The sequence below is a fragment of the Oreochromis niloticus genome, linkage group LG12 (assembly GCF_001858045.2).
Source record: "Oreochromis niloticus isolate F11D_XX linkage group LG12, O_niloticus_UMD_NMBU, whole genome shotgun sequence".
NCBI lineage: Eukaryota > Metazoa > Chordata > Actinopteri > Cichliformes > Cichlidae > Oreochromis > Oreochromis niloticus.
In genome coordinates this window covers 25,752,412-25,764,763 of record NC_031977.2, presented here as the reverse complement: position 1 = coordinate 25,764,763, position 12,352 = coordinate 25,752,412, and the positions used below count along the sequence as shown (strand labels likewise).

The window sequence follows — 12,352 nt, the reverse complement described above, 5'->3', positions numbered from 1 at the left end:
ACTAAAGGAAACATTCAGTGGATTCTATGAGTTGATGCGTCAGACATGTGTTGGCAGCACTAGGGGGACATAAACGGTATTAGGAAGGTGGTTTTAATATTGTGGCTGATTGTTGGTCTTCATTTTTTTTAAGGCTCTGGACAAAAGATACTTGAACAGTTTCAGCTTCTGTGGCAGATTGAAATTATCAAGACTATAAGGATTATTATAAGAAAGGAAACAGTAGTGCTTGTCATTACTGGGTTTCTGGACAACAGTGGAGGTCTACGACACAGAGACTATACATGCAATCAACTTTGTGTTTTGTTTTGTTTTTTTGTTGTTTTTTGTTTTTTTAAACAGGATTAAAAGGTAGAAACCATGCACTGAAATCTAAACTATCACAATCCTATCCTTTAAATGCATCCATACCAGAAAGTGACAGCTGCATAACCCTCAGCTGTCCACAATCTGTGCTTCCTACCTGTAGTTGCCTAGTTTGACCCAGACAATTTGTTTGTAGTGAGGTTTCTTCCCTGCCCTGCAATCGCTGCAGGACCACGAGCCCTCCGGCATCTCCATCTCCAGACACTCCGGGTGGAAGGAAGCTGGGCATGAGTCGCAGCACAGCAACTTGCCTCCTACATTTGTATGGATGTTTACATGTGTGTGTGTTTGCGTGTGTGTTTGCGTGTGTGTGTTTGGATGTGTGTGTGTTTGCGTGTGTGTGCGTGTGTGTGTGTGTGTGTGTGTGTGTGTGTGTGTGTGTGTGTGTGTGTGTGTGTGCATGCGTTGTGGGGAGGGGGTGGGTATGCAAAGAGAGGAGGAGTGCATGATTAGGTGATGCACCTTAACAGCTGGTCAAACTCTGAATCTCATTTGCAGACAAGCCTATTAACTAAAAGTAAAACTAGTACAAAGTCTATAAATACAGAATACAATTGTGGTTTTCTAGCATCTAATGTGGGTTAAAACAGTGTTCTTTATGAAGACATTCCTACCACGATAACACATGGTTATTAATCTAAATGAAAAACTAAGGCTAGGACCTTCAGGCCTGGTGAAGCCTCCTGTAACAGCCTGACTGCATGAATGAAATGGTTGGAAACCCTGCATGAGTTTCCTGGTTTGGGTATAGCATTTTATTGCAGCGGTTACAGCATGTCTGGCAATCAGATTCAGAGCACTGTACCAAGACCAGTCTTACGGGAAATACATGCGGCAGCACCGGAATAAAAATCAGCCAGCAGGTTAACAATGAATCAGGGTTATACTCAAATAACAAAGTACTGGCAAAAAGCCGGCATGCAGTCCAGCTCATAAAGCAAACTTTTCCCATCACACATACCACATTCTGCACAGACCAGCTTGCATGGAATCAAATCTTTGCAGTATTTCCATTTCCAAAATGTAATTAAAAACAATGCAATAGCAGAATTATAATTTTTTTAAAAGAAGAAAAAACCCTGTAATTTAACCTCCATCACCCGGAAACAATTCTTTGCTTAATTGTACTAAATGATTAGGATTATATTCCATCCAAGGCAGGTCAAAGCTCAAAAACATGAGGGGAGCCAAAATGTCATATTGTTTGAAATTTTCAGTCAAAAACAAACTTAGTTGCAGTTGCCATAAAAAGAGGTGACGCCGGACGAGGTCTTTCAAATCAAAACCAAGCCCAGAGTGCTGAAGCAGAGAAGCAATGCGCCTCCAGCAGCGAGAAGCTCCACAAACCACAGAGAGAACCTGAACCAACCCAGAGCGTCCGTCCCTGCATTGGGACTTCATACAGCGATGCTGCAGGTCTGAGGACCAATTGTATTTTACCAGCAGATAAACTGATTTATTTTCTTTATAACTGACTATTTTAGCGAAGAAGTTTGTATATTGGTTGCTGATGCACAACCAATTTTATGATGGGCCTCATGCAAGAACCACTCATACAAACAAAGCAGATCTACGATAAATAAGAACTTTTCACGTTCAACAGGATGAGTGAACAAAATTCATGAGCTGTTCAGATCAGTTGTGTTATGAAGAGATTTTTCCACATTAGTCTGACTTTTAGCTTTGCACTGACCATCCTTTATTCTGTAATTGACTTAAACTAAGACGAATAACCAAATATCTCTCATCCTGCTGAACAGTATCTGTGTTTGCGACACTGCTTCCTCTGCGTTGCTTCCCATTGTAACTTTGCAGAGAGAATTTGTCACATCATAGATGCCCAAATATTCAGCCAAAGTCATAAAGCTATAAAGAAGCATCTTCAGCATCAAAAAGAAAACATCCTGACACCTCAGAGTCGGTCTTGGAAAGTCTGCAAGGTTTCATTTACTCTGGAAAACACTTCTTTTTGACTCTGAGAACAATCATAATTTACAAAACGACATTCATGTTTTATTCAATATGACCCCAAAGAAGTGAATGAGCCAGTAAAGTCATGAACGCATTTACTTTGGTACAACCAGAAGTGTCTTTGCAAGCATAGGAGCTGCTCTCTGATGACCATTACCACAGAAGACATGTTTGGCTTTACTTTTCAGACCCAGAAGCTACGTCCATCTTTTATAGAGTCTATCGTAATAACATACTTAGGCAGATGAGATGTGTTATTTCAGTTACGTCGCCATCTCTTTTAATTTTGTTGATTAATGAACAAGGACAAAGGCACCTTTTTCATATCTTTAATATGAATACGTAGCCATGAGGCCTAGTTGTACAGCACAGTGACAAAATCCACGGATTGATTGCCTTAAATATTACAAATTTTGCATAAATGAATAAATTCAATCTACATAATTGCACACCAAACTCCAGCGAGTTGGTAATCCCCCACTCCAGGTTCATCAGTTAAAGAATCACCTTTTTTGTCCTATTATTGTATACAAGAGCACAATTTCTGCCTAATCTACTGCGCTATTATTGTGTGGCAATGAGTCAGCAGTACGCAGCTACACAGAATTGGTGTACACTTGTGCCTTTCTAGATGTAATATGTTTCAAAGACCAATTTTACAATAATTTTACTTTTGTGACTCTGGCTTCTCATACGCAACCCTTCCATGAGAGGCTTGGGATGAGAGCACAAGACATAATTCTTGCATGAGGCCCACTGTTGTTTTGTTAATGTGTTAGGGAACTTGGCTGAAGTTACTCTGCGTCACTCTGCGTTAAAATTAACTGCATGTGTAGTCAGTTAATTAACTTTGCACCTCAAGGCTTTGAAATGAAAGATGTGTACAAAAAGGGAGGGAGGGGGGTCAGAATGGGAGCAGGCACAACACAAACACAGACCAGTGGGACAAAGGAGAAAGAGAAAAACTGTTCAGTTACCTTTCCCAACATTCTTTTTGGTAGCTGACGAAGGAGAGGGAATCATAGGTAATTTCAACTCAGCACGATTTGACTCAGTCAGAAGGTAGTGGGACTTATAGGCATATGAACTTAATATGGTGTCAGTAAGGTCTTGCACTAACAGCCCTACACAAGACACACAGGAAGAGACGGGGGTGAGCCGCAGTCAAACTCGAAAATTACCCAAAATTTACAAAAAGAGAAAGAACAAACACGCGTGCACAGCCACACGAACACACATACTCACACACAGTTGTAACACGCACAAAAAACAAAACAAAAAACCAAGTAAAACAAAGTTGGTCTCAACAGAAAGAGGCCAAACAGTGCACTCAACTTGAAGTTAAATGTGAGGCTTAAACAAACTAAAAGTCACAAAGAAAAAAGGATGTTTTCTTTCATCGGCACTCAGGACAGACGTGGTTCTTTTAAGTGGAGTGCAGTGTAACAGCCCGAATCGTTCATAGTATTAGTATCGTGATGGAAAACAGACACAGCACTGCTATCCATGAACAACAAAGCCAAACATGAAACGTGTAATATTAAAGATACCTAAATGAGATGTTACTGCGTCAAAAAGAGGTTAAAAGTGTAGATAAAACAAACAAACAAAAAAAAAGATGACAATATGAGATGATGCAGGCAAGAAGAATCGATCTTGTATTTCGCCACAAGATTCAAATCGTCTGGTGTAATTAAGAACTGCTTGTGTCTGCTGCATGGGGCGAGAGGGAACGTTACTCCTTTGGCTCGGGGGTTGTCAGTGTGTACGGTGGGGAAAGCTTACCTCGGGCACACAGGAAGCACCATCCCACGTTGACGGGGGAGGTGAGGAGGCCGTTCTTCTTGGCGCTCCCATGGTTGCTGCAGATCATGATGTGGTGAGTAAGGATGACACTGCCTGCCGCCACGCAGCTGTCGCTGGTATGATAGGCCAATGGACAGCGGATACAACGAATCAGACGACCTGGAGGGGAAACAGACGAGAGGGAGAGCAGATTTTACCACAATCATGGTATAAATTTGCCTTTATGTCTTTGGCCTTGTGACGTTCTCCAAGAAGGTCAAGGAAAAATGATTAGGTAGGGGGTAATCATTTTGGAGTAGTCAACTGTACTCTAGGGCTGCTAAAAAATAAATACATAAAAAAAAAGAGGTGCACATGGTGTGGGTCTTTATGACTGTTATTGCAAGCACTAATGTCAGTTCCTGCCAGCGTGCAGTCTCCACCAGGGTGCGGACAGAGGCCCTCAAGCCATCCTGAAGACATGCACTGTAGTCACGTGAAGACACTGCTGGAAGTAGACAGGATGAGGGGTCCTTGTAGACCCGAGATGAACTGTTCTGTTTTATGCAGATTACCTTCTTTTCGTGATCATCAAAAAACAAAAATGGAAGTATAATTGCAATCCAATTAATCACTCAGCCTAACAACACATATCTGCTCGCTTCCTTTTACTGCTGAGATTCTATTAAAAACAAATAGGTCATATTCCTTTAATGGGCTCCAGCTGTAATTAAAGGAAAGGAAAAGGAAAAACACAACCGACTACAGAGGCTTCAGCTTTTTTTAAGTTATTGAAATCTATCTTCACAGTACATAAACAACAAACAGAATTTGACAATAAATTTTCAACAGGGCACAAGAGAACCTGGAGATTTGTGCAGTATTTACTCAGGTTAAAAAGGAAAAAAAACTAAGGTAGAGAAAATGGTAAGGTTACTTTTTGAACCTAAACTGTTTTTTGTAAGAAGCCATCTGAGAAGCTCAGAGGGGAAATGTGACTTTTCAACATCTAAAATACAACAAAGTGTTACAAAAACACAAAAGATCACAAGTCAAAAAGATTGAGAGTGACTGCTTTGGGCTGTGTAGACATATACTGAACAAAACAACCACGAGTTTCTCCTGCTGGAACTGGATTTAAAATAAGATCTTCATAAAAAGTTTTCTCCACTGTATTATAAAGACTGATGGCCTGCTGTGCCTAAGAACTATTGATTTTTATGTATTTATTTTAAACAAAAGCTTCAACTATTTGCAAATGTATCTTTTTGGTACAACTGCTCTCATTAACATTTTCACATAAAAAAACTATATAGATATTAAACGTGGATTAAAGAACCAGAGAAACATTATGACTTGAGAAAAATCCAGTAAAGTAACAACCTAAAACGATTTGACTCCTATCAAAGTTGCACAGGTCCTCACATCTGCCCATTCTCCTGCATCCATCTACACTCATATTGATCTTAATTATGTGAAAAGAAATCAGTGTTATTTGATTTTTCTTTGAATCATAAAGTTTTTTCCCACTTGTATACAAAATATAATTCACTGAAAATTATTCTTTCAGTCCTTTTCAAAGCAATTTCATGTAAAACCGGAGCAGTGTCTGGTAGGTGTTAGGTATGATTTTTTTTCCAGCCTGTCCTGTCTTCCTACTTGGATTACTTTCACGTCTGATGGCAAAGGTATAAATCAGTTAATTTTCCTGTGGGGTTCCCTGACATACTGGGATTGTTGTGGAGGGCTGCAACAACACAATTATAAAGAAATAAAATTAAAACGGAACAGAATTGAGTTCCACTTATTGTTACAGTCTTCCACTACAGTCCCAGTTTCTCATGTGGCCCCTTGGGAAAATTAACCACCCACCCCTGGTATAAATCATAGTTGTCGATATCACTTTTAGCACCTCTGCATCGAAGCGCATCTTTTCTCATTTGCAGATATTTCCTGCAGGATACTGTACGATCGCCTAAAGACCTTTCCAGGAGCAAGCCAGTTTACTTTCTCCAGTGCTCGACAGTCTCCAGGTACTTCTCACCAAACAGAGCAATTTAACTTTGAGATGAAGAGGATGTTTATGCCAAGGCTGTCACCAAGTATTCTTCATTAAATCTGGCACAAGTTCTCTCACAGTCTGTTTTCTCTGAAGTAGACACTCCTATTTACTTCTAATGCACTTAACTCTTACATATTTCAACGAAGAATCTCAAGCTTGATTTCAATGTGAGCTTTGTTCTATTAGTCAGTCAGTATCATCACCTAAGGAGTCTAAACTCCATTTTAATCACACTTTTTCTATCTATCACCAGCTCACACCCCTGCAGACTTAACCACGAAATTACTGAAGGCCACGGACAAAAAAGGGAAGCTGTTCTACCTTTACTGGCTCGTTGTGGGTCTCTCTCCAGGCAGCAAGTTGAACAACTGTGCTGAGGGCAGCTGAATCCTCCGCCTGGGCTGCTGGTGGTTCCCGGGAGTTTACGGACACAGTCCTCGTGATAGTAACAACCACATCCAGACACAGAGCAGCGCGTCACCTCCCTGCCCACTGTTTTACAGCTAAAACAAGGATGGTTCCCTAGAAAAGGAATGTCAGAGAACGTGCTGTAGAAAAGAGCGAAACACTGCAGATATGATGGTAAATATGCAGTTGTGTTTGAATTCACTCACCTGTTCTACATTCTGCGCAGGTAAATCTTCCTTCAGGTGGGGACGACAGACCGAGACACTCCATGTGAAACTGCCTGTTGCAGTCACCTTCACATACCATCAAACCATCTCCGTACACCTCGCAGATCTACACAAAAACACAGAGAGTGAGGCAGTTAAAAAATATACCACACAACTAATGCCTGTAAATGTTTAGAAGAAAGAGCAGAACTAAGATGAATCACGAGCAACGCTGACCTGGCACACAGTGTCCCTCTTGCTGGTGCTGCTGTCCTGACGGGACAAGCCAGAGTCCACAGACTGAGTATCTGAAGCGTCTGCATCTGCTGCTGCTGGACTATCAAGACTCTTCCCAAATAAGCCCTGAAGCAGAGATGCACTGAATGTAAACCAGAGTGTTTAACCAATGCATCGGGTGTGCAGACATTTTTTTTTATCTTACACTGGACCTTTGTGCATTGTATCCTCATCAAACCGAGCTGTTTAAGCTCCTCTCCCTTTACCCTACTTTTTCCTGATGGGCTCGTAAACAGAAGGTTTGATTGAGGTGGTGGAGCTTCTGCGCGCACAGCCAGAGCTGTGCACCTGAGACGACCAAATTAGGAATATCCACTCTCAATATATATATCAAAGAGTAGGAAAAAACTGGCAAATGAGCAGCCTCAAGTCTGAGTTTGAGTTTGCAGGGATTACTTGTACGTGGGCCATCATCATAACAATACATATATGACAGGTATGACAAAAAGAGTATCAACTGCTTCAAGTGTCTTCTTTTCTTCAGCAGCAGAGAAGCCAAAGAAAATTATGAAAACATGTAAATAATTAAAAAAAATAATCACCCTTGAGAAGGTGAAAGCTTAAGAAGTGCTCAGTTTTTGTTTTAAAAGGTGCAATGTTGTGGTCTAAACAGGCCTATTGCTTACGGGACTAAAAATAAATTAATGCAAAAAGAGCAAAATGAATCAGAGATGATGAAAACATAACTGAGATCAAATTTTGCACTATGAACAGTAAACATCTCTGCATGCATGGAAATATTGTATGGATATTTAGCGTCTGGACCAATGCAGACAAATATTTTGTGTGCTGAAGAAAAGCCCTCTATCATGCCATTCAAGGCTACCTGCGGGTCGTTGAGGCCTCTGGAGTCTGAATCAGACGTGTCTCTGTACTGAGATGAAGCCATTTCGACATCTGTTGATGCTCTGCTTCGCTTCTTCAGGGGCTTGCACGCATCTGAGATCTCACTAGCTCCTACACGATCACATGGGGGGGAAGAAGAGACAGATTTTGTCTTTCTACAAGTACAAAGAGCTTCCATGACAAATGATTTACAGCGGGCATGAATGAATGATCACTCACCTTTCTGTGAACCTGTCCTCAGCATGGTCTCTGGAGCCATCTCAGCCTGCAAGGAGATTAAAAGTGCAGGTTCAGGTTATCTCAGGTCTTCTTAGTTTGGATTCTAAGCTGTCTCATTCAATTTAATGAAACTATTCCTGCACAAAAATTCAGGAAAGTTTGCAAAACAAATCTGAATCTAGCTCAAAACATGCATACCTGGATTATTTTGGAAGACAGATACACAATTTCACAGTTCACCTGCCAACTCCTGCGGTGTAGGAAAAATACAGCTGCCCAATGCTCTCTCATATTACAAAATCCTTTTAGCAGCGTTTTAGCATCTGATAAGCTTTCAAACTGCTAAAGCTGTTACGTGAACAGAAGTGCTAGGCTCATATTTCAATTTTTACTTTATCATATTTTAGTTTTACTAAAAAAAAAAAAAAAACAGAAAAGAAAAATCTATAAATGGAAAAGACAGGGAGAGAAAGGTATGGCATACTGATTCCCTGTGGAGGACTAATACCTGCTCTTTTTTGGTTTTCTTCTTAGGGACGAGATCGTTGCCTCTCTCTGACTCAGACCTGCTTCTGACACACCGCCGCTGAAGCTTCCTCTCTTGAGAACCTAACAAAACAAAACAAAACAAAATACTAAGCTGCATCTCTTTCTGACTTTGTCAATTTACTCCATAAAATTGAGAACTGGAACAGAAACACTCTGCATGTCTGTGTTTCGCCAACCTTGTGGACTGCTGTGGTGTGATCCCGGAGATGAGGTCTGCTGCAATCCTCCCTCTTCACTCCTCCGACTCGCTGGGGAATCTCTCCTCTCCTCTCCCTCGTCCTCTCCTTCATCCCCATCTTCCTCCTCCTCTGGACTCGGCTCAGGTTTAGCTCTGCTGTCCTGCTGAAATCAACATTTGGATATTAGCTTACAGGATGTTTCTGTTGTGTACATCTTCTTCTGTCAGTTAGACCAACCTCAGGTGAGCAGTATCCCAGGTCGGGCTGCCTGCCTTCTCTCTCCACCCTCTCCTCCTTCTCTTCTTCTTTGTCCTTCTTTGGGGAGGGAGCGGCTTTTTTCTGGATAAGAGGCCAGTCACATTTTGTGATCTCGACATTCAGCCTCTTCATTGTGATAGAAAGAGGCAGCAGCTTCCTGGCAGCTGCCGTTTTCCACGTTTTGACCGGAGGCGGAGAGTCCTGCTGTGCTCGTGCATCACAGCCGGCATTCTGTTTCGGTGAGCTGGTCTTACGTTGGTCCCCCCTCTGGTTCTTATCTTCACTTGAGGGCTGGGAGTTTGCGTTGTCATCTGTGTTTGAAACACTACACTGTCTCCGTGGTAGCTGCCGTCGCGGAGGCTGCTCTCTATCTGGTGACTTCACATCTCGGTCCTCCTTCTTACTGATCGAGCTGCTTGAGCGCCGGCTTCGTTTCTCAGCTCTGATGTTGGGTTTCTTGCTGGGTGGGGCTTCATTAGGGTCTGGGTCCACGTAGATGAAGGTGTAGTTGTCAATTCGCTCCTGTCTTGTCATCAGAAAAGCATCCTCAGCGTGACCGACGCCCACCTCCCATTGAGAACGTTCCCGCTGAGGGATAGGCTTCATTAGCTGATGAGAAAAAAAAAGAAAACTCATGAACTTTGTGGAGAACTATGCATTCATGATTTCGGGTTTTCAGGCTTTTCAGGGAGTTTTTAGAACAATAATGTAAAAAAACAAAACAAACATGACATAAATTATACAAGTTAACTAAATAAGAATGATTCACAATGACTGAAATGTTCCACATACTACATACACGACTAAAAACAAAAGAAGAGGTGTTCGGATCCAATAATTGGTATTGATTCGATATTGGTCAAAGACAGTGGCTAACACATTGAGGAAAATATAATCAGATATCCTCCATTAGCCAAAACTACATGGTAGAACCTCAGTTAACAGCATGCCACAAAGACAGATGTGATAAGTAACTGAGATTTAAAAATATCTGATTGGGTTAAACTGATGTCTTGAGCTCAGACGTGTCTCCATGTAAATTTATTATTGGCTTAGCTGTGCAAGAGGGCAAAAAGACAGCATCAGATTACTAACCATCAGCATGGGAGATGGAAAAGTGGCAGTGAGACATCCCCACTATAAACACTGATGTTACATAAAGCTGTCTTATAATCCCAGTGAGGATGGGATGTCTGATGATGATGTTATGTGAAGAGGACAGCTCAGAATATGCCTTCATTAAGAGGAGGAAAAAATCTTAAAAAATTAGACTTGCTCATTATTCTTTCAAACTAAGTATCCCAATTTTCACCCACTCAACAAAATCAAACATTTTTAAATGTGTGCCAGTGCAGAGGTCTGAAGCCTGAGCTTTTAACTCAAAAGGCATTACTTGCACATACGATGACCTCATTACTTGACATTCTTTAATATGAGCATCCACCATTGTAACAGTGGCTGAAAATAAGGAAAAGCATAGCAGGTCCACTATATGGTTAATTCTGGTTAAAGATTTTTGAAACGATCATTTTAAATGCCGAAAACAACAAAAATTCTGTTTAAACAGTTTGTTTTCTTTCAGTCTTAAAAATAAATCTCCCATCTGTGCATACTTTGTGTCTCTCTACAGGGTTTGTGGTTTTGCGAAGTGTCTCGGCCTGAAGCTCGTCAAACTGTTGCTTCCCCTGGTACATGACTATCCTCTTCTCGTGGATCCACGCTCGCTCTGCAACACTGCCAAAGAACTGGACGTGATATTCCCTGTGACCTGCACGGCAGCAGAGGAAAGAAAACAAGCTGCGGCACTTCTGTCTTTACACATTTACACACTTAAACACTTGAACAACAAAAATGTTTAAGGGATTTTACCTCTGGTGTTGATGCGAGTGTGGACCTTCATCTGTGGGTCTGAGGACACCATGCAGGGCCACCAGGGGTAGGTACCCACCTTGGACCACACCAGATCTCCTATTACAAACTCCTTACAGAAGCCTGTCTCCTGGATCACTGATGGATGATGGACCTTAGGAACCTAAACACAAACAAGTCACTGTTATGTTTTCAAATTGTTTACTACAAACCACAGCGGCTGATCTGCAACGACTTCAAACTGCTTTGGTGAGTGAACATGAGCTCTTGCCTTTGGCGTCTTTGGTTCGGTTTTAATAACGGTCTTCGGAGGCTTTTCTGTCTGCACCGGCGGTGCTTCTTTTGGCAACGGCTGGACGTGGGTGTCCTCTGTCTGGCCTGTGGTACCTGGCTGTGTTTGGCTCGTGTCCAGGCTCTGTTCCTGAGCTTGCAGCAGCAGTCTTGCACTCTTTTTCCTCTTCTCCTTCTTCCTCTCATGTCTGCGCTGCGCCTGAGCGGCCTCGTTCTTCTGAGACTCTTTCTGAAGACGAGGAAATAAACAGAAAGAAGTCAGCGGCGATGAGACGGCAGTTAATTTTGTTGTGTTTTTATAAAAGAAACAACTCAGAATTTCCTCAGATGTCTGCTGCTTTAGGGATTTTGAAGAATAATTAAAAGTAAACTAAGATGTGCATGGTGTAATAATTCCATTAAAAAATAAATGGACTGATAAGATTTCCAATTAATATGCAGAGTTATTTTTCCAAGGTGTCTTGGGATTTAAACAGGACATTTTATGTTCATTTCTATCTCCATAATTTTATTCTTGGACTGCAGCAGAGTAGCTTTATGGTTAAAATAATCCCTATTTATCTAGTACTGAGCCTGAATATACTCAGTTTATTTATCATCTGTCATTTGGGCTCCCTCTAAGTTAACTTTCTTCTGATTGGCTGCCCCTCATAAACAAAAGCGACCTTCACACTGCCTGATAATAACTTAGTGATATCCACTCTTTTCGAGATCATACGGAGTAAAGAGTTAAAAATAAATTTACAAAATAGAGCATTTAGACCAGTCTAAGTGTGAGCTTTTGGCTTACAAGTATTTGTTAACAAACTGACCTCAATGTCTGACAATGTCCATGACAACATGGCAACATGGACATAGGGAAAAAAAATAAGGCATTTTTAAAGGACACAATGTCTCTAAAATGGAAAGAGAATTGTGTTTATGCAAGTTTTTCCTTTACTGAGCAGAAGCACAGGGTGCAGAAAAGCCAAAATGTAATGTAAAGTCCCACGCTGTATGTGGACTGGCCGAGCTTACGTGTTGGGTGACTGTCTAAAAAAGTACTT

At 41.4% G+C, this 12,352-nt stretch overlaps 1 protein-coding gene across 4 annotated transcripts in view; it reads right to left on the bottom strand.

The window, feature by feature from the left end:
- nsd3 (nuclear receptor binding SET domain protein 3) overlaps positions 1-12,352 on the bottom strand; it is a 28,843-nt gene that overhangs the window by 10,985 nt on the left and 5,506 nt on the right. Inside the window, exons 3-16 of one of the 4 annotated variants that reach the window (XM_013274878.3) lie at positions 11,287-11,535; positions 11,016-11,178; positions 10,760-10,914; positions 9,126-9,755; positions 8,886-9,051; positions 8,669-8,769; positions 8,161-8,206; positions 7,922-8,052; positions 7,036-7,161; positions 6,799-6,925; positions 6,506-6,706; positions 4,123-4,302; positions 3,315-3,461; positions 464-620 (exon numbers count right to left, since the gene is read on the bottom strand). In XM_013274878.3, the coding sequence (XP_013130332.1) occupies positions 464-620; positions 3,315-3,461; positions 4,123-4,302; positions 6,506-6,706; positions 6,799-6,925; positions 7,036-7,161; positions 7,922-8,052; positions 8,161-8,206; positions 8,669-8,769; positions 8,886-9,051; positions 9,126-9,755; positions 10,760-10,914; positions 11,016-11,178; positions 11,287-11,535 (2,579 nt within the window). The remainder of the gene's footprint in view (positions 1-463; positions 621-3,314; positions 3,462-4,122; positions 4,303-6,505; positions 6,707-6,798; positions 6,926-7,035; positions 7,162-7,921; positions 8,053-8,160; positions 8,207-8,668; positions 8,770-8,885; positions 9,052-9,125; positions 9,756-10,759; positions 10,915-11,015; positions 11,179-11,286; positions 11,536-12,352) is intronic. The other 3 variants (XM_019365796.2, XM_013274879.3, XM_013274880.3) reach the window with 3 other exon arrangements.